The sequence below is a fragment of the Fusarium oxysporum genome, chromosome IX, assembly GCF_013085055.1.
Source record: "Fusarium oxysporum Fo47 chromosome IX, complete sequence".
NCBI classification, from domain to species: Eukaryota; Fungi; Ascomycota; class Sordariomycetes; order Hypocreales; family Nectriaceae; genus Fusarium; species Fusarium oxysporum.
This window is the reverse complement of record NC_072848.1, coordinates 1,179,632-1,204,560: the sequence shown is the minus strand read 5'-3', so window position 1 is coordinate 1,204,560 and position 24,929 is coordinate 1,179,632. Positions and strand designations below refer to the sequence as shown.

The 24,929-nt window shown below is 48.5% G+C and overlaps 8 protein-coding genes and 1 non-coding gene across 9 annotated transcripts; 6 read left to right on the top strand and 3 right to left on the bottom strand.

Moving 5' to 3' along the window:
• The first annotated feature begins 989 nt into the window (after positions 1–989).
• On the top strand, positions 990–2,017 carry FOBCDRAFT_51678 (signal transduction histidine kinase). Its single transcript, XM_031189791.3, has 3 exons — positions 990–1,305; positions 1,366–1,520; positions 1,615–2,017. Exons 1-3 carry the CDS (start codon positions 1,285–1,287, stop codon positions 1,868–1,870), a joined length of 432 nt encoding a protein of 143 aa, XP_031033776.1. The 5' UTR covers positions 990–1,284; the 3' UTR covers positions 1,871–2,017.
• Positions 2,018–2,669: 652 nt separating this feature from the next.
• On the top strand, positions 2,670–3,611 carry FOBCDRAFT_51666 (kinase A anchor protein). Its single transcript, XM_031189790.3, has one exon. It carries the CDS (start codon positions 2,796–2,798, stop codon positions 3,471–3,473), a length of 678 nt encoding a protein of 225 aa, XP_031033775.2. The 5' UTR covers positions 2,670–2,795; the 3' UTR covers positions 3,474–3,611.
• Positions 3,612–3,952: 341 nt separating this feature from the next.
• On the top strand, positions 3,953–5,961 carry FOBCDRAFT_167796 (uncharacterized protein). The gene is made up of 3 exons (XM_031189789.3): positions 3,953–4,926; positions 4,976–5,185; positions 5,231–5,961. Exons 1-3 carry the CDS (start codon positions 4,185–4,187, stop codon positions 5,692–5,694), a joined length of 1,416 nt encoding a protein of 471 aa, XP_031033774.2. The 5' UTR covers positions 3,953–4,184; the 3' UTR covers positions 5,695–5,961.
• Positions 5,962–7,701: 1,740 nt separating this feature from the next.
• FOBCDRAFT_144443 (uncharacterized protein) lies at positions 7,702–8,487 on the top strand (the record flags this gene model as incomplete). The annotated part of the gene is made up of 1 exon (XM_054706825.2): positions 7,702–8,487. One exon carries the CDS (start codon positions 7,702–7,704, stop codon positions 8,485–8,487), a length of 786 nt encoding a protein of 261 aa, XP_054562800.2.
• A 1,709-nt stretch (positions 8,488–10,196) lies between these two features.
• On the top strand, positions 10,197–10,291 carry FOBCDRAFT_t195. The gene has a single exon. It is a non-coding gene; the product is annotated as a tRNA-Ser (tRNA).
• A 3,086-nt stretch (positions 10,292–13,377) lies between these two features.
• Positions 13,378–15,696, bottom strand: FOBCDRAFT_51661 (uncharacterized protein). The gene is made up of 2 exons (XM_031189786.3): positions 15,483–15,696; positions 13,378–15,432 (listed from the first exon to the last, which is right to left on the bottom strand). The coding sequence occupies exons 1-2, from the start codon at positions 15,610–15,612 to the stop codon at positions 13,526–13,528; spliced, it is 2,037 nt and encodes a 678-aa protein (XP_031033771.2). The 5' UTR covers positions 15,613–15,696; the 3' UTR covers positions 13,378–13,525.
• An 881-nt stretch (positions 15,697–16,577) lies between these two features.
• FOBCDRAFT_231045 (uncharacterized protein) lies at positions 16,578–19,048 on the top strand. Its single transcript, XM_031189785.3, has one exon. The coding sequence runs from the start codon at positions 17,071–17,073 to the stop codon at positions 18,724–18,726; it is 1,656 nt and encodes a 551-aa protein (XP_031033770.2). The 5' UTR covers positions 16,578–17,070; the 3' UTR covers positions 18,727–19,048.
• Positions 19,049–19,332: 284 nt separating this feature from the next.
• Positions 19,333–21,887, bottom strand: FOBCDRAFT_51659 (major facilitator superfamily domain-containing protein). The gene is made up of 2 exons (XM_031189784.3): positions 20,112–21,887; positions 19,333–20,062 (listed from the first exon to the last, which is right to left on the bottom strand). Exons 1-2 carry the CDS (start codon positions 21,548–21,550, stop codon positions 19,600–19,602), a joined length of 1,902 nt encoding a protein of 633 aa, XP_031033769.1. The 5' UTR covers positions 21,551–21,887; the 3' UTR covers positions 19,333–19,599.
• Positions 21,888–22,873: 986 nt separating this feature from the next.
• On the bottom strand, positions 22,874–24,816 carry FOBCDRAFT_231040 (general substrate transporter). The gene is made up of 3 exons (XM_054706824.2): positions 24,538–24,816; positions 23,696–24,483; positions 22,874–23,645 (listed from the first exon to the last, which is right to left on the bottom strand). Exons 1-3 carry the CDS (start codon positions 24,707–24,709, stop codon positions 23,034–23,036), a joined length of 1,572 nt encoding a protein of 523 aa, XP_054562799.1. The 5' UTR covers positions 24,710–24,816; the 3' UTR covers positions 22,874–23,033.
• Positions 24,817–24,929: the final 113 nt, after the last annotated feature.

Below are 24,929 nucleotides of genomic sequence, written 5' to 3'. Positions count from 1 at the left end.
ATCTTGACAAAAACCCTTATTCAGTATCTTTACACCTAAGAATCGACTGCCCACCTACGTCCCACTTTGATTAGATCTAGGTAAGGAAACATCAATCACGTTGCATCATGGATCGCATCGCATATCTCTCCTCCCTACCAAAAGCCAAGATATGCATACTTCTGTCTTTCCGATGCCCTTGAATTGCTTCTCTATGTTCTCTCTTTTACGCCAGCCATTCCTTTTCTTTCTTTTCTTTACCCTCCCCAATATGGACATGAATGTCTCTGGTCCATTCGACCCATCGCCTAAAAAATGTGGTTTTTTCCGCACTAAACACAACACCATCCCCCACTCATTCACTGTCCCGTCTCTGTCTCCTCGCACATCACCGTCCAGTCGGTTTTGACGCCCTGCATCTGCTAGAGCGGCTCAACCCCACCCGCGATGGCTCGTCCGAGGATAATGGCTTTGAATATGGCTACCTGAGCTCCAAGGTACCTTGCCTTACCTGACTTGACTATCCATGAATGGGTGGATGGGATGGTTGATTTCGAATGCAAATGGACCCTCCCTCTCCATCGTTAGCCCCTCACTTATGAGTTAACTGCCCACATACCAGCAACCGACATCACACACTTGTTAACCGCCGCCTTCCACCAAGCACAAGCCATATCTCTCTGGCCCTTTCTTTGACTCTACTCTTCCTCGTGCTCTCCTTTCCTCGTTTCTGCTCTCTTTTCGCTGTTCCTCCGTCTAAAAGTGTCGATATCTATCTAGCTCCTGTCTTGTATATCGTCATACCCTAGGATAGCTGCAGCTCCCGCGAACTCAAAAAAAGGGACACCCCCCAATCAACCTCAGGTACAAGCAAACCCTTGGAATAGCGCAACGGCCACCCTTCTCCAGCTACTTCTACCGCCCTGACAGAAACCAAGCGTCACTCGGGCGCCATGGCCTCGCTTGATCTGAGACCCCTTGCCAGCCACTCACATCTTGTTCCATTCCGCTCCCGCGGTAACACCTCCAACCTTCAAAATCTTTCCTCTCCTCGTTCAAGTCCAAGTCCAAGTGGCTCTAGCTTTTGAATCCTTGTCTTTGTTTGTTTCGCGCTCACTTGTTTGATCTCTCTTGTACCAGAGTTTCTAACCCCGAGGCTACCTACTAGGTTCCATCATTTCTCCTTTCCGATCGTTCTCCGCGGACCCACGCTACTACGACCCCGGAGCTTTTCAGCACTGTCTCAATTCAACATACCTACCTAATACGTTTGTCCCAGGAGAATAAACGAATACTACAGCCAAAATGTCGCCAACCGAGGAGAAGGTGGGCTTGATCCTGACTGCGAATCGGTTCGAGCACGGTCGCTAACAAACCCAACCCCAGAGTGACGATATCGATTTCGGTGACAACATCGATATGACTACTTTCGAGCAGATCCTCGAAATGGACGAGCCAGGCGATTGTGAATTCAGCTCTTCTATTGTATTTGGCTTCTTCGAGCAAGCAGAAGAAACGTTTGAACAGATAAAGGAGGCATTGTGAGTTCAAACTATAAAACAGTGGTCCAATATTAACGCCGCTTCATGGTTGGGAATATTGGCTAATTTCTGACCTTGTGTCGACATTACTTAGGGAAGAGGAAGATCTTGATAAGCTCTCGTCTCTTGGACACTTCCTCAAGGGCTCATCAGCGACCCTCGGACTCATCAAAATCAGGGATGGTTGCGAAAAGATTCAGCGTTATGGCAAGCACGAAAAGCTGGACGGCTCTCCTGAAGATGATTCCGAGGTATGTCTAAAGCACATCAAAGACGCTTTCGAAGCCGTTCAAACGGATTACGCCGAGGTCGAGAAACTCTTGAAGCAGTACTACGAGTCAAGGGAATAACGCATTTATTCCCACCATCGTAAAGCCTACGAGATGGCGCGTTCACGATCAAATGGAGGCAGTCTTTTACAGACGTGGCTTTCCACTTGGGCTCTGGTCACGGAACGTCGATAGGGACATTTTCAGTTCAACAAATACTTGTTGTGTTGGGTACATTCAGAAAAGGAAATGGCCGGGTTCATCGAAGCAGATACCCCAGGCCTTGGAATGGCTTGAGGCTTAGAGGACGACCCATCAGGTCAATGTCAATCATGTTGGAGGCGTTACGAGGTAGTGCGGAATGGCACCAAATGTCATTCCACCCCTCTTTGAATTGAACAGCCTTTGTGACACGCATTGTTGAGAGCAGAAGCAGAAGCAGAAGCAGAAGCAGACTTTGTAGATAGATTTGACAAAATGCTTGGGATTGGAGCAAAAGGAACTCTGCTCGTAACGCTACTTGGTTCTCTGACACATTGACCAAAAACTGCTATTCTGCGAGGTCTATCTTCACGTTTCTTTTGTTGAAACCACTTATCGATTAGTTGATAAGTGACTGATTAACTGCACCTCCGACCCTGAGAGCTCTGACGTTAGTGGGGTAATCTTGACATAGCTTGGGTTACCACGATCGACGAACACAAACTCAGTCGATACGAACACCTGACATCATCGAGGTGTGACAGACCAACGTCAGATACCTTACACACAGCGTGTTAGTCATTTCACAACCTTTACCACGGCAGGGTATGCTTGACTTTTGAATCATTCTTTCAGCCAGTGGAGTCCCACGATATATGCTCATAGTTTCGCTTGCTAACCTCACCAGCCGGACAAGACAAGCCATAGACATATTGTCACATATTGTCTATTCGCAGTTACACTTGTACAGTATCGCTGTGACTGATCAAAATTGTCCCGGAGAGACAAATTCGATAATTCAGCCATGCCGCCGAAACCAGTCAGGGCGTCTCCGACGCATTTCGTATGCATTCCCCTGGCCGGGCCGCAGCTTGCTAGAAGCTTGGCTGCTTTCCGCACAGAAGTCACGAATCCTTCTGGCTTTGGTGTTCCACCGACCGCAGTGCGTCCACTCGGCACGATGCATCTGACACTTGGTGTTATGAGCCTCAAAGATGAGGGCGTTGAGCAGGCCAGTGAGGTGTTGAAGAGCTTGAAGTTGAAGGAGTTCCTTGCAAGTGCAAGGACTGGAAAGGCATCGGCTGAAGAGGGGCTTTCGATAACTCTCAAGGGCTTACATGCTTTTCAAAACGCCGAAAAGACGTCGGTGTTGTATGCGCCACCCGTTGATACTGAGGGAATCCTGCAGAAGTTCTGCGAACAGATCAAGACTAGGTTTCAGGAAGCTGGACTGATGGTCAAGGAGGACAGACCATTGGTACTCCACGCAACTGTGGTCAATACAATCTATGTCAAAGATGGCCGCGGGAGAAGACGAGAGAAGTTGACGATTGATGCAAGGGACATTGTCAGTTCATATGATGACTACGTCTGGTTGGAAGACATGCCCCTCGACAAGGTTACGCTGTGTCGGATGGGGGCGAAGAAGATTGAGGGGACAGACGACGAAGCTTATGAGGTTGTGGCTGAGGTCGGGTTTTAATCCTGAAGCCTGGAGGTTGCGTGAGCATCTTGGGGCGAATACTGCTTTGAAGGTCTTGGCCTGAGAAGCCTAGACATGATTTCCTGTTAGGCAGCGGGATAACGACAGAAGCGAGAAATTAAAACATGAAACAGCCAGTCAGATGAACTGAGTTTATCAGGTTGGCACTTGATTCCCTCTGATGTCTGATTACGGATTACCAACCATGTATCATGATGCTTAAAGGCTGACAGAGCGGTAACAGACATGACAACAATATGGAATCAAGGCAGTAGATAGAAGCTCCTGGATAACGTAGAGGCTCCTTTTACTGACTGCCTAGAATCTGCTGTAAATTAATGTTTCAAGATTATATTAATCCATGCCATGAAAAAACTCGAGCTATCCCATCCATCTCACTTCATATCAGTGATCCGGGGTCTGATACTGGGTTCGCGACAAGCCGAATTAGCGTACCTTCAGTGGGCGGCCGCCTAGAATTCTAATCAATCGCTCACCTCCAGGCATCACAATACTGGACAAACGTCATCTCTTCAACATAACACCTACGCAAACCTCGAGCATTGCGATCCTATACAGCAGCACTTGATGCCAGCGACAATGCGGAACCAGCACCGCCTGGCCTCGGACCCCACGACTTGACGATCCTCTGCAGTGGAGGGCTATACATCCGATCTTACCTTACAGCAAAAGCTCCGCCTCGTTACCGCAATGAACACATCTGAAAAGCGCCGTCCAGGCCCCGGCACCTCACCTGCCCATACCTTGCGCACCGGCGCCTCGAGCAACAATCGCAACAGCATGCCTGCTATGCCTCCCCGAGCTGCCATGGCCTCCAATGCCAACGCGAACCCCGAAGAGACCCTTGACACTACCGGCGGTGCCCCGCTCAAAGAGAAGGAGAACGCAGTGACAGGCAGCGGGAGCACGAAGGAAAAGGACCGTGATAAGGAACGCAAAGAAAGGAGAGAGAAGAGGGAGAAGAAAGAGAGGGAACGGGAACTTGAGGCTGCGCTGAAAGAGAAGGATGAGAGGATTGCGTATCTGGAGAAGGAGATGGGGATCATGGAGCGAGAGTTCCATCGCGAACTGGACAAGCTGAGCCAGAACGAAAGCGAAACAGCGACATTTTGGCAAGCGAAGCATAGTGCCTTGAACCAGCAATATCTACGGACGGATACTGAATTACGACTTTTACGTGCTGAGGTTGAAGTGCGAGAAGGCGAACGGGAAGAGCTTCGAGAGGGTTGGGAGGTTCTACGACGAGAGCTCAAAGAGCGAGATGATGAGATTCGAGGTCTAAGAGGACAAGTGCGTGGTCTCAAAGAGTGGGTGAGTAATAGCACAAGGACAGATGGGCAAGAATGCGATGAGGTGTTTGGTGATGGAATGGCTCGGCTGGGCAATGGTCTTCAGAACTGGGTTATTGTGAACTTTCGTAAGGCCAAGATAAGTAAGTCATATTGCCATTGAGTACAAGGTCGAAGTACTGACATGTGCAGATCTGGAGAATCTGGATGAAGCAACGCTGGCTGAGGTCAATGACCTTGTGCCTATGTACGAGGAGCTTGCATCGACACATAAAGTTTACCTCTTGCAATCGATTGTATCAAAGATACTAGTCGAGATGGTCTTTGACGCCTATTTTGTCGGTCTGTCAGAAGAGCAAACACAACAGTTTCGGCAGCTGGAAAAGCTTGTTTCTTCATATGGTATGTAATTCGCTATTCAAGAAGGCCAATTGCTAAATTTTGTAGCTGATTCTGATGAAGCCATTAACCAATGGCGCTCCTCTACCCTTTCACTTCTCCGGCGAGATGGCTCATCTCTTAAAGAATCTACATCATCCGTCACAGAAGCTATCCTAAGCAGAATAACACGTATTCTCGACGCTCTATGTGGCACATCACCATCCGAGGCTCGAGATAGTGGGCTACGAGTTCTTGTCAACAACTCAATCGAGCTTGCGCGCCTTGTCGCTGTTCAAAAGGCCGTCCTGCGTGTGAATATGCCCACGGTCTTACCACACCAGAGGGTCATGTTTGAGTCAGAGACAATGGAAGACTTGGGTGGTGAGGATGAAGAGTCTCTGACCGGGAGGGAGATCTGCTGTGTTGCTTTCCCTGGGGTGATAAAGCATGGCGATGAGCATGGTGGACATTTGCAATATCGCAATGTCATTCTAAAGGCAAGGGTGCTGTGTAGCCCTGAAGAAGGTTGACAACACTAGCTTCCATCTTATCAAGCCAAAGGCCTCGATGACGGTCTTGGTTGCTGGGCGATCTATAAAGCCCAATACCGGCATTTGCATATATACTCTTGCATCTAACATTTCGGCAAGGTCGCATTCCACACGACATACTATCAGAGACGGCGAGAGCCGCTTACATATAGGATCTTTTGAAGAGATCTATTACAGTTGGCTGGCCGGAGTCGGTCTTTAGGGTTAGATTACTATATTAATGAATTACGAATATTATCGTCATAAACTTGCCTTACCCAACGATCGCCTGATTGGAGGTCCGGGGCGAAGTGGTATGGTTACACGAGATAACAATCATCGATCATCGCAAGTATCCCGAGGACGTGTAGCGGTAGGAGCTGGCTTGATGGAAAGATTAAAATACGGAGAAATCGATCCTGAAAGAGGACTATACTTCCCAAAATACGACACAGTTCATAAATCAATCATACGTTTTTGCTGAGCTTGGGTAAGATAGTTCGGGGATAAGTCGAGTTGTGTATCCATATAGTATCAACGTTGGCTTATTATTAGACAAACTTAAAACATGCCACCATCGCATTGCATTCCTCGTTTGGCATCTCCCTGGACACTTCTCTACCCTACCCACATAGGGCTGATGTTCGCTTCGGCAATGCATGCCAACTCATGCGCTCATATTACCTGCATTCACTTCACGGTTAATTAAGTTCGGTATGGGGAATTGGAATAGGATGTTCGTATGGCAGCCTGCTTGGCGTAGAGATGTCTCAGAGCGGCATGTCGCATTGGCGGTTATCATGGTTGTTTGACTCATAATGGAAAGTATGTTTTGTATCGAGATGGTGATAACCCGGGTATCAATTAAGCTGTCGGCGGTTGCGTGTATTTCGACAGCTGTTGATAGAGTCGAGGAAAGGCTCCTCGTCAATTCCTAGATATATGATCTGATATTAGACTGTGGTCGAGCTTATCTTCAGTTTCTGTCCATCGTCAGCTTAATTGCGTAAAGCTGAATCTTCAACGTAATTAGAATTGTGCATATGATGATGTTCCCATGTCATGGGTGAGACTGTCAGATGGGTATTCTGATGGACCAGGGTATGTCCTCCTTAAACTGCCAAGCGTCAAGAGCTTAAGAGTCACCTCGACACCATCTCATTTACGTACCTTGTCTTGAGCCTCAATTTTGGGGGAGTTTGTGTTTCCCCGCGCTCCAGTTTCCTCCAGAAATAGCATTATAACTACTTCAAAGGTCATTTTGCCAACACGTCGAACTCATTGTCCCTTTCTAGGATCATGGAGTGCAAAGGAATTGAAGCCATTGATTGTCTCTGTCTTCAATCCGACCGTGAACTGGTGTCACTCACACTCTGCGTAGTAAACCCATCAATGGTGCCCACGTCGTTGGCAACCAAGACATCCTCACCTCCAATTGGTCGCGCTGCCTGCAATTGTGCCGACTGTCTTCGGCTTCGTCCGAGGCGTGTATCATTCTGCTATGATGGCATGCTGATGGACATGGTTCTCTGCATGCACTGAAGCCATGCAAGTCTGCACTGCATTCCCAGTGAATTCAGTGTGTTATCGTTCATCACGTTGGTGATGTGTTTGAAGGGTGATGACGAATGGGAAGCATCGTTGACCGATGGATGGTTCATATGAGGTTGTCGACGGGCCGGTCCTTTAAGAGAGGGTGTTCGTGCTGACGCTCGAACTTGGCGTGTTGAGTTAAGGTTAAGAAGCTCGAGTTTCCGGTTCCTCTTTGTTCTTCACCGTCCATCTTTCCTCTGCTTGCCTTTGTCACAACAGATCGAAGCCCCGCGCGGCATCTCACTTCCTATCATCCATTGTCCTATCTTCTTCCCGTTTGTCCATACGAATCACTGCTTGTGTTAGCATCTCAACACCAACCTGAAAAACGTGTAACTCCATCACAAACAGCCCCCACACTATCCTTGGCCAGTTAACCCATACCCTTTTGCCATTGCTGTCTTCCTCGTGATAATGGGGGACCTCGCCAATGATATAAATGGCTTCATAACCCAGCACAACGCGATGAGAGGACAACGTCATACACGGGATGCTATCCCTGCCATGATCCCAAGTTATTATGCCCCAAGCGTGATGCTCTCAGAGGGAGACAACAATGGCACTCCTACTCAAAGCATCAGCATGTCAACCGCCAGCAGCTCGACATTCATGTCTTCCTGCTTTGACAGACCAACGCCTCAAACCTCTTCGGTTTACACAGAACCTCCTCCTGCTACCACTGTACCCCAGTCGCAGCCATATGTGACATCATCGTTACTCACATGTGAGTTCCTCGGCTTCGGGGACTGCGATTTCGTGTTCGACTTGAATGATGAATCCCGCTGGATTGCGCACATTGCGGATTTCCACCTTCGCAACATCTTCCCAACGGTGTGTATCTGCTGGTTCTGTGACCGTACATTCAGATCATCCTCCCACGACCAAGCTGATGCTGAGGCCTGCTATCGGAAGCGCATGCATCATATTGCAAAGCACTTTCGCAACGGTCTCTCGGGGCGGCAGATGCGTCCAGACTTCTTCCTTCTTGATCACTTATACCAGAACCAATTGATTGATGAAGAGATGTATCAGAGAGCAAGAGCCTATCACGAAGCGTCTCAGGTCCAGATTCAGAACTTATACCCTGCTGGCTGGAGGCCAGATCACCGCAATCAGGAGCCGGCGGTGGTGGAAGCCAGTCGGTCAAGGCATCGGGGGCCGTCGAATCTAAATCGTGCGTCACAGGGATACTATCGTTGAGCGGAGGGTTCGTCCGTCACTCGACGGGATTCCCTCCTTCTTCAGTTGCTCTGATACCCTAAAGTCTCGACTCCAAGAATGACTAAGTATCAGGAAATAGCCTGAGGTAATGTAAGACATTTTTATTTTGTTCTTGGTCCTTCGTTGGTCGATTCGTGACATTGAGAAGGAAAGGCTTTTGTCATCCTGTTTTCTGGTTAGAGTATTAGCAGGGAATGTCAGCCTTTTCGAATGGCTTCTCGAGGATATGTCATCGCAGATCACAATACGGGAGTTCTGCCGCCTGAGGTAAATGAACGTTCGCCCTTTAGGTGCGAGGACGTTGATGGTTTGTGGGCATCGGGAACATGCTGCTATACCGAGCACAGTGCTTGTATCGATACTGGTGGGTGAAGGCAGATATTTAAACCCCAACTCCCAACAAGGAAATTAGTTGAATGAGTAACATTGCAAATGAAAATAAACGTGAAAATCAGTCACAGACTAGGCAGTGAAGATGCGTGAATGAGCGTGGCGATGCATTTCCACACTATGATTGGACCAGAGTGAGCAAGAGTCATCACTTACACGAGCTCACATGTAAAGACCTATGCCCAGACCTGAACATATTTTATCGATAGTAATGCCATAAATAAAGTAAATTATTAGAATTCTTTGCGATAGGACCCTGACAAGAACGTCCCTAAGCTTTTATCAAGTAATTGCGCTCGCCTCACTCTTCCACAGGGTAGGGCGTGTTTAGCTGGCCTCATTCATGGCTCATGCTGGTGCCCAAGCATAGCCTCACCAAGGGGAGGCAAGAAAACTTAGGACCTATTCTCTAAGTGATGAAAAGACTCAAGTAAGTTTAGTATATCTTAGAGAGGCTTTAGACTAGTCTATATTGGCACCCTGGTTTAACATCAGAGGTTTTCTTGCTCCCTAGGGATAACCCAGCAGAGACCTCGAACTCGTGTTTTCAAAACTCGTAAGTGCCGGAATACCTAGATTTAAAAAGTGAAAGGATTATTGTCGTCACTTTGAGGCCTTCTTGAAAGTGCATGTGTGAGGTATTGGTGTGAAACACGGTGTTACTGTGCAATGTCCTTTGAACGGCTGGGGTTAAAAGCATTGCAAATTTTACACTCTGGTGCCTGGATTCTTTCTGATCTGAAAGCCATTTATGGGCCCTCCCAAGTTTCCCTTTGTGTTGGGAGTGAGGTCTCGACTACACGCTCATGTATGACATGAAGTGTGAGAGATGAACCTATCTATTTATGAAAGCCTCAGGATTGTTTCTGCCAAGAAATATAATCAGAAACGATGAAGAGAAATTGAACATAAATTGATTGCAGCAAGGTAATGTCTCGAGTCCTCCCAGAGACCCCGGACGATCTTGCTTTTTTATTAAAAGAAGACCAGTTTCTGAGGAATGCCTGGTATCTACGTGAAGCTTATAGGTTCCGAGAGTATGATCTTTCATTTCAGAGAAGCATTGTTCACGTAGAGGCCACGAAGACGCCAAATAAAAACGCCTCGCCAAAAATTCTTCTTGGTATATTGGGCCACATCTTTAAAATTTGCCGAAAACAAAGAGAAGCAAAGAAAGAAGAAGACGAGAAGCGTAGTTCTATGTGTCGCTCTTTCCTACTTGAGCGGCGAAAACACCAAAAGTGCATCGCGAGGTTTAGATATAGAAACATAATTACGTTGCCGATAACTCAACATCAGACAACGTGTCCGAGTGGTTAAGGAGTTAGACTTGAACTTTAAAATCAGATATCTAATGGCTTCGGCCTCGTAGGTTCGAATCCTGCCGTTGTCGATCTTTGTTTTTGGTGTTTTGATGTACCAGCGTTGATCGCCCGCCATGTCATTTTTGCTGCGATTCACTCGCAACAGGCAGGAACAGTGACCGAGTCTTGGTCTAATAATCACATTGGTGTGTTAATTTCCACTTGCTACCACCAAATGTAAGCGACAATTCCTCTTGATCTGTTGGATGTGATGCTTGCGATGAAGAAGTGAGATGTTCAGTGAGACTCAAACCTTTGCGAGTTTCTTTGAACTGTTTGAATACACGCAAGTCAATAGAAACTTTCTTCCACCCACGAAGACCCCTATTGCATAAATAAACTGACGATCTTGACACAATGAAGATCGTGGTCATCAACTTGAGATATGATAAGGTTTGCGCAGGCCCCACATTTTAACCTTACCCCACGATCGATCGTTGGAACCGCATGGCACATGCCACGATCTGTTCACTGACGGAAGGTACGATCAGCTTCGCAAGTGTCAGGTCCATACCTTTACCGAAATAAATGAGCATCGCCCAAGAGTCAGTTTGCCCTCCCTCCCAAATTATGCATGACTGCCCCCCACAAGCGAGACTCGAGGCGTCAGCGAACAGCAATGACTATGTACATGTATACGACAAATATGCTTGCACGAAACTCGGTTGAGAAACATGCATGAGGTTTCAGACGAGAAGCCTTTGTGACTTTTTAGCGATGGTCATTATAGCTTTATAGCCGTGATTGATGGAGTGCACCAACCCAGAACAAGGACCAAAATAACATGTTAGTGGATCATGAGTAAAGATCAATACATGTATGAATGGTACAATTGTTCAAGGTCAAGGGCGTCTTAATTAACCTGTGCTGGCAACTATAGAATCGCACTGTTCGGTTACATTGAAGGTGCTCTCATGTACTGCATGGCCAAGTCACCGCTCAATTCGCGGGATAGCTTCGTCTCCAGACATAGAAAGCTCAGGTCCATGAGTCAAAGCCAACCACATACTACAACATTACTGCCACAAGATGGCAAACAACAAAGCCTCTGAGTCCGGCTTTTTATTTTATCTGAAAGCGCAAGAGGCATGGCAGATGGTTCATCGCCGTCGCTGGAGAGCCGATCGGGAACGTCGCGTAATTCATCTACTTTCCTGTCCACATGCTGAGGTTTGCATGGTGCACCAAACATCGCAGTCAAACATGGTATAAAGAGAACAAAGCGCTGTCAACATTATACATACCAAATAAAAGCGACTGCGTTCTATCTAGTGCTGGTACGAAACCTACATATCTTTTCGAGGTTTGGGTGACTGTCTCGAGTCAGAAATTCACGTGGCCCTTTTCTATCATCATGGCACATCATTAGAGTCACATCTAATCACTTTAGTTCATGAAGCTTATTATCTGCAACAATTGATAGTATAATCTCAAGAGTTACTCCAAGTCAGCCCCAGACTATTGTAACTTATCAGCAAGTCTTGGTATTTCGGTATTTCTTTCCACTTTATCCACATTGTAAAACAGCTATTATTCGGGGTTATCTTCCATTTTACGTCAAGACCTTCCTTTACCGGCTCATGAGGCCCGCAGGCCGTACGTTGATTCATTGACTTAGACTAGTTTAGACCACTTTCATCCGATTTGCATCTTTTTCAACTTTCATCTCGAGTTTCTTGTCGTCGTCGTGGTTCTTTTTTCTTTTCTTTTTTATTATTGTTTTTCTTTGTAACCCGCTGGTTGCTGACCCCCCCTAAAATCATCAAAAGTTAGTCATAATTTAGACTTGATGAACTTGGTGAAAACTTACAACCCGCACAATGGTGCCGGGCGGGGCCACTGAAGACCTGCCAGAAACGATCATGATGTTACCAGCTGCTGTGTGATTGGCTTTGCGGCAGACAGAACAAAAAAGTCATCGAGGCTTGGGAAGGGGGAGGGGGGCTCGTCCCCTTTGCTGTTGAAGTTTGTTGTGGTTAAACAGCTCGTAGTTGAACATTGGCCTCTCCCCTCCCCCACTGGTTGCTTCCCCCTTATCGGGCGGATCCTATATAGTGTGTTAATACTCTTGGATGAAGGGCGTCGTAGAGATATCGTGGAGATGTCGTTAATAAGAGAGGGCGTCTGGTTGTGTACTTGCAGTTTTGGATTCGGGCTGTGTGAAGAAGAGTCAGTGTGTGTACTGGCAAGATGAATATGGTAGAAACCTACAACCATGTCGGACGCGGGAAGAAAAAGAATCTTGTTTATTTTCGCGTCACTACATTTATATGTCAGTGAATCAGAATGCACAAGCGATGAATGAAATGTCTCTGAATCAAGAGGGGAGACATCATCGCACCAATGGGAAGAGCTCGTGGGAACATAAAAGCATGGATGTTCGCGTCAAGAGGGGGCAAGATGGCCTGAAAGAGGCATAGTTGTTGTATTATCATGAGTTGAGCACCACCGTGAGGCCGCGAAAGGCATTCTCCAAGTCCATGGAGATTGCGCGAGGGGGCAAGGAGGAGACTGGGAGAGGACGAAAGGAGTAGCGATAGTGAGGTGAAGGGGAAGGTGAGGTGTAACGGAGTGTGTAGTCAGGGTTTTGTTGATGAGGGAGATTCTGGTGGGACACTCACGTCCTGAGCGGCGGACCGCAGAAAGAAGAGCAAGATGAATGTAGGAAAGACTCGACTCAAGGTAGCCGTTATAACTTCCTCATATCTCATTGAGATAGATCGAGCTTCTCATGTTGAAGACGATAGTTCGTTGCATTCCAAGGGAGCATAGAGGTACGGGAGTTGTACGAGAAAGAAGAGAGTTTCAGCTCCCCTCATGCACATGAGGAAATCACCTTGGGCCGTGGCGTGCGCGTTGCGGCAGGTATGTTGCTCCTGACCAACCTGGAAGGTAGCTGCTCCTGGGCAAAGGACTTTTGCCAGTGGCAAGCAGGTGTTAGCGAGCTGCAACTTTCCCCCAGTAGCCAAGGTACCTTACTTACAGGCCGCAATGGGGGACATGGTAAGTGCGAGCCTGACTGCCACAGTACCGAGTTGTGACCACTGAATTTAGAGTATCTTTCCTAAGTTTAGGATGTATTCAGGGTCTTTTATGCCTAAATTTATAAAACTATGAGTAAGATTATAAGAACTTAGGGTGGATTGACTAAGTTTGAAGCAAGTCTTTTGAAGTTGATGCTAATGATCATCAGAAGTGGAAAAGAGGATGCAAGAAATGAGGGTATCAGTTGCTCCTATGGTGAAGAATACAAAGTTTCTACATCATCGTTGCCGTCCATTGCTCCCCATCAGACGTAATATATGATTGCGCCCCGTTTCAAACAACGGTCGATGCCTGACGAAGCGGCCCCTGATCTCCCTCCGAGGGTGATGTCCCAGTAGTGAGACATCAACCTTTTTATATCTTACATCGTACTTGACCCACCGCTCCAGGCCAGGCACACGGATTCCCAGAGTCGGCAGCGCAAGAAGTGTCAGTGTCGTACTGATATGCTGAGAATACGGATCCCGCTTACGTTCGACACCGTAGATAGCGGGAAGTGTGTATCGAATCTTTCCTGGCGCGTAGTGCTTGAGCAACTTCTCCAGTCGAGCCTTTCGTAGAGGAGGCAGCGCCTTGCGAAATGCTTTGGCATACTCTGCGCGATAAGGGTGGACCTGCCACATAGGCCATCTGTTACGTCCAATTCGTATCCAGAAACGACCATCGAACAGCTTGCATCTCGCCCATCCCTTGTGACTGAATGCCTCCGGGGCTTCCGTGAACTCCTCCTCTGTGTTTAGGGGGGGTGAGAGGTACGAGGGAGGCAAATACAGCTTTGCAATCGGAAGAGGTTGGGTAGATGTATAGGGGGCTCTGGAGAGTAGCCATTTGATGGATGTTCCTCTGACGATCGGATCGAAATACACACCAGCGGCGGTGAATGCTTTGGGCGTCGTATTGGCGTCGGGAGTCATGCCAGGGACGAGAGTATTGACAACTTTTTCGAGATTTGAAAGGGGTGGGAGGTGGTACTCAGGAGTGACAAAATCAATAAGTTTGCGGACTGCGATGGTCATGACAAGTCTCCGATGGTCCTTTCGTAGTTCGTTGTCAGGATGTAAAGAGCGTCTTTTGAACCGTTTGTTGAAGTTGCGTAGCTTTGGAAACTCTATCAGCAAAGTTCCCACATTTGGATCGAAGTCTTTGATAACGGCCTCCCGAATAAGATAGCGGCTAGCTTCTGCTTCTTCAAGCTCGGTTCTCTCTTTTGATCTCTTAGCTAGAGAGAGGATAGCAGGCTTTTGCAAGGCTTTTGGTAAGGTGTGGTTTCGAACCAAATATCTGATAGCGTTTCGTGTCGTTAATGTAGGGTCCTTGTTAGTCGCATCTTCTACCCAAGGAATCTTATTCGCTTCGCAGGTAGCAATCAGCCTATCCTTGTCAAATTCCATAAGAGGCCGATATATCATGACACCGCCATCCTCAATTTCCAAGGGCTTCAGGAATGGAACGTCGGAGAGTTCACGGACCTCTTCAGACCCCGGATACGATTGAATGAGATCTTGAGGAATATCGTCCAAGAGATTGGCCTTTTCAAGGGTCAACTCGTCACGAATTCTGCGTCGTAGATGTTTCAATTCTTTCAGAGCTGGTCGGAAGCTGAGTGCAGGGGCTGATCTGAGCTGGTCGTCGAGAAGGCCACTCTTGTACACACCATGTAAATCGTAGCATTCGGGTATCGAATTAGCCTCCCTTATTCCTTGCAGACCTCGGTATCCATGCCCTCCAAGTAATCGCATGAGAACTGTCTCGTACTGGTCATCACTGTGGTGTGCAAAGAAAAGACTATTGGAACCGTGATAGCTGCAGTATCGGCCTAGTGCGCGATACCGGTAAGTTCGAGCGAGGCCCTCAACATTGGGGAGTTGACGAGGGTTGAGGCCTTGGCGTTTCTCTTCTTTCCAGGAAAGAGCAGAAACACTGGCCTTGATGTCAAGTTTGCGCAACTCTTTGGCGACCTCTGACGCTTCATGGTCGCTTCCGTCACGTAGTTTGTGGTCGACAACGAGAGCTAGAACACCATGGACTGGGTTATCCGCGACTTTCATGCCGCGGAATGAGCGGACAGCTTTGGTCATGAGAAATGCGAGTGCCATTGAGTCTACGCCTCCGCTGATAGCCAGTACTAAAGAAGAGTTAGCCGCATAAAAAGCTGCAAAGCATCGAGCCAATTACCTATACGCTGTGGTCTCGCAAAGCGAGCGGTTGGAAACCGAGGACGACAAACTGCGTCGACGGCATCTTTGAACTCGCTGATCTGAATTGGCCGAGGGGCATGATGAAATACGCGAAAGGCCGTAGTCATTCCATTATATTTCCAGCTTGAGCCTGGAGCACAATTGGCGGACCAGGACTGAAGCTGAGGTTGATGCTGATGCGATGCGATGCTTAAAGGAAGGGAAAAAGTGGTGATGTCGGAACTCGATTGAAGCTTGAGTGGGTCCCATTGTTCGAATTCCGTCCGAGGTGGTGGGGCCGAGCGGGTGTTGTGTCACGACGGCCCGGGCGACTTTACAAGATGAACCAAGTACTTGATAGCTGAACAGGTAGTGAATGACGAGGAAGCAATGAAAGTTAGAGCCTCAATCTCACGTATCGAAATATTTTGGCACGTTTAGTAGACTCAGGTAACTGAGATAAACTCAGGTAAGTTTAGAATCTGTTGAGCTAACTCAGGCGACTTCAAGATGAACTTAGGAACACGAAGCTGCTGCATCATGGCTGAGAACCGTTCAGAGTGCATTGACACTTGAGACAAAGAAATTTGTTATCCCAGTAACAAGACCAAAGCACTCCATTTCTCTTGGCATCCCCATGTTGACGACGACTGGGCATATTCTCTCGCTAAGAAGCACCGTGAGCCAATCTAAATTGATCAGTTTCGCCAAAGGTAGTGATCGACCATGGAATCACAAGCTTCTAGAAACAGCGTCGTTCACCCTGTACAACGGTCAAATGCGTTAGTGCACTATAAACCAGCCACAGCTATAGTTAGAAACAAAACACGACACAGGAATTAAACTTTTGATAGGTAAATAAACAACAACCGTCATCAGTCTGTCACAGTCCGTCAGTATCTCCTCAGTACAGGCCTCCAATAACGTAGCAGTCGGTGACAGGTTCGTCGTATCCCGACAAAGACTCTCACTAAACCATGCGGGTAATAACTACAGAGAAGAGACCCTCATCAACCCCTGTCACCGTCTCAAATGGTTCGCCTCCAAGGCATAAAAGGGCCCTAACAAGAAAAGAGCAGAAACAGCCTTGCCAGTTTGAGTGGAGTGTGGAATGCATGTTTTGGATCATGGTCCATTACCTTGAACCTCTGGCTGTAGCGGCCTCTTGTTGTCCTCGTGCCACCATCACAGGTTATCCTTGTCTTTACTGTACATACATACCTAACTAACTACCTACGTCTGCATGCTCCGTACATCCATTACACACACAGTCACGTATTGCCCTGTCTCGTCTTGTTTATTTTTACTGTTGCCTCTCAACTTTTATCCTCATCTCGACCTCTACCTCCCTCTATCGCGTTAACTGTTTCTCGGCCAAGTATTGTCTCGTCGCTCCGCAACAAACCAAAACATCCCGCCCCATGTGATTCACAATTTACTTTCCATCTTTCATAAACTATTACCAGCCTCATCGCTAGCTCTTCATCTACCTTCGCTCCGCCACAGCCGCATTCCTGAGCCTCATATACCCCCTGCGCGGCTCTTAATTATCACCTTCGCAATCATTTAATATCGAAAAAGCCCTCATGGTGTCCACGCTGGAGCCTCCAACCGCCTCCTCCGTCTCCCGCCGCGGTCCCTCCTCTGTCGTCTCCCGTCGATCTCAATCAGACTCGCGATCGAAACGCTACAATCGATCTCATACCGGCGGGACTTCTCACGCTCTTCACAATGACTTCCCAGTCTTTAGCAGTGGCGATGTGGAAATCATAGTCCGCGCGCACGATACGCCTCCCGATGCTGCTCCCGTGCAGAACAGATATCTTCTCCATCGCCATACTCTCACGCGCTCGAGTGGTTTCTTTGAGACCAGCACATCGAGCCAGTGGTCCCGCGCCCGCGCACTACCGGCTGGCAATGAGCTCTCCCGCATCGGAGAGGACGGGGAACCGGATTCTGTCAGTGCAAGCGAAGTCAGCTCAGTGTCGCAAAGAGGAAGCATCCATCCACCCAGGAAGAGATGGCGATACGAGCTAGGCCCCAAATCTGGACCAAACGATATTCCAATGCTGGTCCAACGAGACGAATCGTCGCGAGATACTACACAATCCTTGTTTGGTCCTGCATCAGCCCCCCCTGCAGTCAGTGCAAGAGACTCACGCTCTCAGAGTCGCTCCAAGCACTCCCACTCACATTCGCGATCGTTATCCAATTCGTCAGCCTCAGGTGGTTTCTTCCGCTCTGTCGCCAACCTCAGTCTCTCCTCCAACCACCCACCTCCAGCCCAAGAGCTATCGCAAGCGGACGAGGACCTTTTGCGCGACTACGACAACCTTTTTCGCATCTTTTACAATTACCCGCCCAACCTCGATGGTGTCAATGTCGCAGATGCCTATGTCCAATGCAAGAGCTTGCTCAACCTCGCCGACCAATATGACGCCCTTGCTGTGGTGGGACCTCGAGTCGATCACCACATGCTGCAGTTCCAGTCACGGCTCTGGAAGCAAATCGCCAAATACCCAATCTCATATCTGCGCCTCGGGTACCTAGCTCGTAGCAGGGTGATATTTCAGGAAGCCCTGATTCACGTCGTTGGGCAGTGGCCGGTCGGGGAACGCAGCCTGCGTGCAGCCCTGCCCGACATTGTCTTGGATATTATTGAGGACAAGGTTGACGAACTGGAAGATACGGTCGGTCGCATCGAGGGACGCCTGTACCGTCTTGGGCTCACCAACAGCCGTGGTGAACGTGTCGGCCCAAGCAACAACTACCTCGACTGGCTGTCCATAAGCCTCTTCCGCCAATGGCTGGCCGACAACACCTCTCCGCAGCCGCCTCCCGATCAGCGACGCAGGACGACCTCTCGTGACGGCGGCCGCAGCGTCGCCGCCTTACCCCCCGCCGCCCCGCCGTTGAATTCTGTAGGTCGTGCATATCGCCAACTCGGTTCGAATAATCCCGCATCTTTCCTCGGCCACGATGACTGCAAGCGCTTCCTCAAGCTCACTCCGGAGCTATACAGCCGGGAGAACCTCCGGCGATTTGAGAAGCGTCTTGATGAGCTCAAGTCAATGGCCCGAGAGATCGTACGACCTCTCATGGGCAGCAATCTCGAACTCGATATGGGCGGTACCTCACGCACCCCAGATAGTGTCACTTACCTCACCTGCATCAACGTTGGGAACCGAGACTTGCCCTGGGTGATGGAGGATCAGACAACGGTCGGGCTCGTCGCCAACTGATGTGGGTGGGTGAGTGCGTTATCAGCCCTGGATTGGGATGAAAGCGGTGGTGGTTGCGTTGATGCAATGCAACGATTTTTATGACCTGATGTTTTTATTTTTTTTTATTCTTGCGGATACCCTATGCTTGGACATACTGTTGAAATTCCCTTGTGTTTGTCTTGTGTATATTCACTGCTGTCTGAAACGATATAACCAAATGATATCTAACTCGGTATATTCTATATAGACACGGAACAGCCACACACTGGTTGGACTGAGGACAGTCGACATGACTCGGATGGAGCCGAGCTCTGTAATCAAATTGATAGTGTTTGATGTATTCTGCATGCGTTCTGTGGTTATATGTGCACTTCTGTGTGAACTGCAAGGCCTGAACTGAATGATACCATCCCTTGAGACTGCTCTCGAAGTGGTGTTGTAAATTCTGGTCACAAATTTACCATATTTATCTCAAATTATTAAACCATTTCAAAAGCCATCCCAAGTGAGTTATACTGAACTTGTCCGAGTGTGTTTGTTAGTTTTGATTAGAGTCATGCCTTTCTCACCACTTCCTTACAAGCTCAATCTTCAAAGTAAACAGTCCAGCAGATTATAACAGCACTTGTAGGCATTGTTCCTTTAAATGACATTCGTATTAATTAGGGTATTACATGAAGAGATGTTTGCGTGACCATCTCATATCATGGTATAATCTGAGCAATTTCCTAGTGGTATCTATCCAAAACGACATTTTTGCAAACCCGCTACACCATCATCATCCAACGAGCCCAAGTCATGAAACGCCCTTTTTCCAAGCGTGACCCGAAAACTCCATCAGACGTTGCTAGTTATTAAATACGCAAAGATATGTGAAAATGGTGATGAGACTTAAGCGCTCTCCTTGTTGGCACCGCTGGCCACACTGTCGCGACGAGCGATGACAGCAGCCAAGGCGGTATCGTTGTCATTCTCCTTCTCGTCTTCCTCTGCAGAAGAGCCAGAGGCAGGGGCAGGAGGAGCGGTGGGAGCATACTTGCTTCTCTGGCGAATCTTGGCACCGTAACGATAGAAGATGAAGGGGATTGGTGCAAGCACAGCGGCGACACAGCCAAGAAGGGTGGCAGCATATTGAATGCCCATACCGTCAAACATTTGACGGGCAAACAGAGGGAAACCAGCACCGCAGAGAGATCGAAGGAATGTGTTACCGGCGATGGCGGAGGCGGCAAACATGAGATAGGCATCGACGAGGTAGTTGAGAGCCTGGAGGAAGATGGACATGAGACCGAAACCAGTGAAGAGACCGCTGAGAGTGGGAACGATCCAGTGAATGTCCTTGGTGTATCCAGTCCTAGCAAACGTTAGTATTCTGTCGATTGCTGAGTTTGCGAGTAACTTACCATCCAAACCAGAAGATACCAATGGCAAAGGCAACACCACCAGCCATGATGTTAGGCAGACGCCATTCGGGAATAGGAATGCCATTGTTGGCAGCAAGCTTGCGAATGTACCAAGGCTGTTGAGCAATGACTGTAGCACCAGCTATGAGCTGACCAACAATCATACCGAAGAAGCAAAGACCGGATTGACCAGAGCTGAAGCCGTGAACGCCAACAAAGACAAGAGGGTAGGCAGTAAGGAAAAGGTAGAGGAGTCCATAGATGAAACTCATGTAGATGGAAAGCAGAAGAATGATGGGCTCAGTAAAGAGCAGACGCAGAGGTCGAGAAAAGTTCTTCTGGACGAGCTCCTTGAAGTCAACCTCGATTTCCTCTTGCTTGGCATGAATACCCCAGTTCTTAGTGCGACGTCGCAGATCAGCCGCCTTGGCGATGAGAATGACAGGCGGGTAAGTCTCCTCCAAGAAGATGACATCGAGAATCAGAGCAGTGAAACCCATGATAGAAGCAAGATACTCAGTCCAGCGCCATCCAAGGTGAGACTCAACAATGAAACCACCAATGAAGGGAGCGAGAAGAGGACCAGTAAAGACGGACATGGAGAAGAGAGTAATGGCAGTACCTCGAGTACGGTTGTCAAACATATCGGAAAAGACAGCAGCGACGACAGCAAGAGGACAAGCACCGAAGAAACCACTGAAGAATCGGCACAAGAGAATAGTCTGGATATCCTTGCCAGTTGCGCAGCCGATGGAGAAGACAGAGAAACCGAAGATGGAGATGAGAATTGGAAGACGACGACCGCGCAACTCAGACAGAGGAGCCCAAAGCGAGGGACCAAAGGCAAAACCAAGCACGTAAAAGGTCGTTCCCAAAAGACCAACCTCGTTGCCAACATTGTACTCGTGAGCAACAACCATAGTCGCAGCAGAGAAAATAGACGACGTGAAAGCAGATGTCATGGTAGTGAAACCCAAAACAGCAGCAGTGATAAGCTTCTTCCTCAAGGGCCAATTCTGCGAATGCAGAGGATCATTGGGTCCATCGAATTCAACGACATACTGCTCCTGCTCCGGCAAAGGAGGAGGATATGGCTTTCCAGCGCCAAAGTTAGGGAGAGGCTTTCGCGAAGCTCGCGAGGCTGTGCGGGAACGAAGACTTCCTCCAACGGTGGCATTGTGTTGACTTCGAGCTGTTTGTATTCTGCTGAGTTCTGTAGGATGACGCTCTAGGTCGTTTTGGGTTGAGATACGGCTGATGCTGTTGTATTGGCCAATTGAGCGGCTTCTTCGACGTGCTGAGTTCTCGGAGGATGATGAGGAGACGGTTGATGCGGAGATGACTCGTTCTATTTCAGCACTGTCGCGCTGTTGGTATCGCTGAGGAGAAGCAGCGCGTTCAGCGTCTAGAAGCTCCTGATCCACGATATTCCCCGCCATCTTGACTGTGTATTTCGTCTTCAGTTCAGATGAAGAAGTCAATTGCCGAGAAACCTGGAATTAATGAGTCTAGAGAGGCGTGCGGGCGTAGCTATATGTATAGCGTCTACGTCTTGTCGCTGTAAGCTGCAGCTATGACGCTATAGGCTGGCGGGAAAAAGCGAGAATGGATGGATCGCGACGCTAATGTGATGATTGTACGAAAAAGGTCAAGCCGAGGTCGTATGCAGGTAAGACGTTGAGAAGTTCGAGTCAGAAGAGGAGGGAGAGAATTGACTCGATTACTTTTCAGTATGATACAGTCTGTATCTAATCTAGAGAGAACAATGAGACAGAGGAGAACATAACAGGGAGATCATGATTCAAGGGGTGATGCCATCTATAAGTAATGACAAGGTCCACTGTAAACAAAGTCCCCCAGTCCCAGTCCCAGTCCCAGTCCCAGTCCCAGTCCCAGTCCCAGTGCCAATCTCTTCCAGAGCGAAAACGAGATCCATTACTAACTATCGACCTCAATCCCTGGCAACGCAGAAAAATCTTCTGCTTGGTACCACTTGTCTTCGGCATCCACGCTCGGCACCGGCGCCGGGACAAGGCCCGAGCTGCAACAAGGGGTCATATATCCGATAAAAGTATACTATATCCGTTCTGATTCTCTAGCTGATGCACGTTGATTATTCAGAAAACCCGTGTTATGACTCTTTTCTCTGCTGATCATCTCGGTAAGCAAACATTCGGCCGTGTCTCAAGCCAACGGGGCCGAGATCCCGTGGATGGATACCAATCTATCGTAAATTCCAATCTTGTTCTTCATAATCAGCTCCATTGTTGGGCTTCAAAGGTTCCAAAATGCTCCCGCCCCACTGGTTCCCCTATGTTACCTTACAGAGATCCGATACTTTTGAATGGTTGTATTTTCAGATTCCTTGTAGCATTGACCAACTCGTTTATTTGAATGCCCCTGAGTTTATGAACTGTATTTCACCGAAAATTGTGAGATGCGAGAATTGCGGTGTCAGCGTCTAACAGGCGACGATCATGCACATGCTTTATTCAGCAGCTTTCAGATCCCGTTATCTTACCAAGACTGCATATGCACTTCGCTCCCTCGCGCATATCATCGAATCAACAGCCAATGGAGGGAACCGGCCGAGTCGTCTCCTGTAGTGGTTCCACCTTTGAGCTTCTGGAAAAGCTTGGACAATGCAAGGTGATGTAACATGTTCGGCGTAAGCGATTCCTTCTCGCTATTCGCTTTTTTGATGGCCTTTTTTTCCTTCACTTTCCCTTGTCACTCACAACGAGCCGCGGTTTACCGCAAATAAGCCGCATTGTTTTCTTCATGGTATTCCGCTCGCTACCCACCGAAGGCTCTCGACCATACGGCCAAGACTTGAGATAAGGCTTTCGTGTAATGCCAATGCTAAGAAAGGATAACAGCAACTTCTAATGTCATAATATTTATGTTCTATTTCAGGATATATCATCGAACGCCCCAACCATCGTCGAGCAAAGCTGTCGCTTCTTCGAGACTCAACCCCGCCGTCTCAGGATAAATGCGCCAGACCAAAAAGTATCCAACACCACAGATACAAGCATATAACACAAATGTCCAAGATGGGCTCAGCAGATCCATCAATGGTAGGAAGGTCAACCCAATGACAAAGTTGGCTGCCCAGCTTGTCGATGTTGCAACTCCACTGCCAAGCGAGCGAACAGCCAGAGGGAACAGCTCGCTTTGCATCCATGGCACGTTTCCAAGACCGAGCGCATACGCTGCCACATAGACCATGATACTCACGAGGATGGTAAGAGCAGCCATCTCGTGTCCTGATGTGGCGGGTGGCTCATCTGGCGTAGTGTTGACTCCTGCTGCCAATGACAGGAACGAGAAGCCATACGCAGACAGCAGCAAGCCAGCGATCATGAATGGGATCGAATACAGGAGCACTCTCCTTCGGCCTATGCGATCAACAAGTCCGAGCGCAGCAACTGTGCCGAGGAAGTTTGTAACGGCGACTACCATAGAGGTAAGCGTTGGGCTTTGAAACCCAATGACTGTGAAGATAGTTGCGGAGAAGTACATAAGTGAATTCTGTAGACTGTTAGCTTCACATCATATTCGTGGTTCGCATGATAACTTACGAAACCGCAGAGTTGCTGTAGACCCTGAAGCAGACAAGCAATAGCCAAAGCTCTTCGGTTTCTCCCTTCACTGATCAAAAGCTCCCATCCGCCGAGCCACTTCCAACGGCCCGATGCTCGGAGATCGCGCAAGCGTTGTGCCTCGTACTCGTCCCGCACTTCCAGCTCGATCTCTTTAATAATGACATCCGCATTGTGCTGCAATGTGTCGCCATTGACTCGTCGAATAACCTCCTTTGCTGTCCCTGACCTGCCGACTTTGACCAACCATCGAGGTGTCTCAGGCATGAAAGCAATCATGCTCCCCTGGACAATGGCAGGCAGAGCACCTAGACCGACCATCCACCGCCATCCTGTCTCCGCGTGACCGTAGGTCGAAAAGGCCCAACCGACGATGTATGCGATAACCTGGCCCAACGTAATGAACATGATGTTTAGCGTTACCAATCGTCCACGATGCGCAGCGGGTGCCACCTCAGCTATATAGAGCGGCACTACGAAACTGGCTGCGCCAACTCCCGCACCGATGATACACCGCCCAGCGACCATGATTGGGACCGTAGAAGACCATGCTTGCAGAAGTGCGCCAGCTATAAATAGGATGTCGGCGTAGAGGATAACATGTTTACGTCCGAGTCGGTCGGCGAGGACGGATGAGAAGGGCGAGATTATAAGTGCGAATAGCGACGTGGAGGATGTAATGATCGATTTGTCCATCGAGGTCAATTCGCGGCTCGAGAGGGACGTGCCTATTGAGACAAGGGTTGCGGAAACAACACCTGTGTCGTCTAATTGTTGTCAGCGCGATTTTGAGGCCAAAACACCATTTAGTAGAGTCTTACACCCGAAAAGGAGGCCGCTGATGCCAGCAGCAAACGTCAAGGCTAGGACAAACAAGCTGGGCATTCCACCCTCTGTCTTGCCGGCTTCGGCGGGAGACCCTTGAGCAACATCATATTCAAGCTCTTCTTCGTCGCTGTGGCCCGCAATCAGCGGCGCTTGAGAGCTATCCATTCTGTTGCGTTGGGAGGTGCCGTGTTAATTGTTTGAGCAACGTTAACACGATTCCATGAGGCTGTGGTTGGTGGTCATGAGGAACTAAAGAAGTGAGAGTCGTGGATCTGGGGTCCTTATGATGGCTGATCAGCATCCCTGGTCACATGGGGTTCTCGCCGAGTCAAAGATGTCAAGGTGTTACATTAAGCGCCGGGGGTTCAAGAAAAGCTCAACGTCT

What these genes read in the sequence shown, in the direction of transcription:
- FOBCDRAFT_167796 (XM_031189789.3), top strand. Translation starts at nt 4,185, where the DNA reads ATGAACACATCTGAAAAGCGCCGTCCAGGCCCCGGCACCTCACCTGCC. An exon ending in CTTTCGTAAGGCCAAGATAA is followed by an intron (nt 4,927 to 4,975) that starts GTAAGTCATATT and finishes TGACATGTGCAG; the next exon opens with ATCTGGAGAATCTGGATGAA. An exon ending in AAAGCTTGTTTCTTCATATG is followed by an intron (nt 5,186 to 5,230) that starts GTATGTAATTCG and finishes TAAATTTTGTAG; the next exon opens with CTGATTCTGATGAAGCCATT.
- FOBCDRAFT_231045 (XM_031189785.3), top strand. Translation starts at nt 17,071, where the DNA reads ATGGTGTCCACGCTGGAGCCTCCAACCGCCTCCTCCGTCTCCCGCCGC.
- FOBCDRAFT_51659 (XM_031189784.3), bottom strand. Translation starts at nt 21,550, where the DNA reads ATGGCGGGGAATATCGTGGATCAGGAGCTTCTAGACGCTGAACGCGCT. An exon ending in GGTATCTTCTGGTTTGGATG is followed by an intron (nt 20,063 to 20,111) that starts GTAAGTTACTCG and finishes AACGTTTGCTAG; the next exon opens with GACTGGATACACCAAGGACA.
- FOBCDRAFT_231040 (XM_054706824.2), bottom strand. Translation starts at nt 24,709, where the DNA reads ATGGATAGCTCTCAAGCGCCGCTGATTGCGGGCCACAGCGACGAAGAA. An exon ending in CAGCGGCCTCCTTTTCGGGT is followed by an intron (nt 24,484 to 24,537) that starts GTAAGACTCTAC and finishes GACAACAATTAG; the next exon opens with ACGACACAGGTGTTGTTTCC. An exon ending in TACAGCAACTCTGCGGTTTC is followed by an intron (nt 23,646 to 23,695) that starts GTAAGTTATCAT and finishes AACAGTCTACAG; the next exon opens with AATTCACTTATGTACTTCTC.
- FOBCDRAFT_51666 (XM_031189790.3), top strand. Translation starts at nt 2,796, where the DNA reads ATGCCGCCGAAACCAGTCAGGGCGTCTCCGACGCATTTCGTATGCATT.
- FOBCDRAFT_51678 (XM_031189791.3), top strand. Translation starts at nt 1,285, where the DNA reads ATGTCGCCAACCGAGGAGAAG. An exon ending in TGTCGCCAACCGAGGAGAAG is followed by an intron (nt 1,306 to 1,365) that starts GTGGGCTTGATC and finishes ACCCAACCCCAG; the next exon opens with AGTGACGATATCGATTTCGG. An exon ending in GAACAGATAAAGGAGGCATT is followed by an intron (nt 1,521 to 1,614) that starts GTGAGTTCAAAC and finishes GACATTACTTAG; the next exon opens with GGAAGAGGAAGATCTTGATA.
- FOBCDRAFT_51661 (XM_031189786.3), bottom strand. Translation starts at nt 15,612, where the DNA reads ATGACTACGGCCTTTCGCGTATTTCATCATGCCCCTCGGCCAATTCAG. An exon ending in TGCGAGACCACAGCGTATAG is followed by an intron (nt 15,433 to 15,482) that starts GTAATTGGCTCG and finishes ACTCTTCTTTAG; the next exon opens with TACTGGCTATCAGCGGAGGC.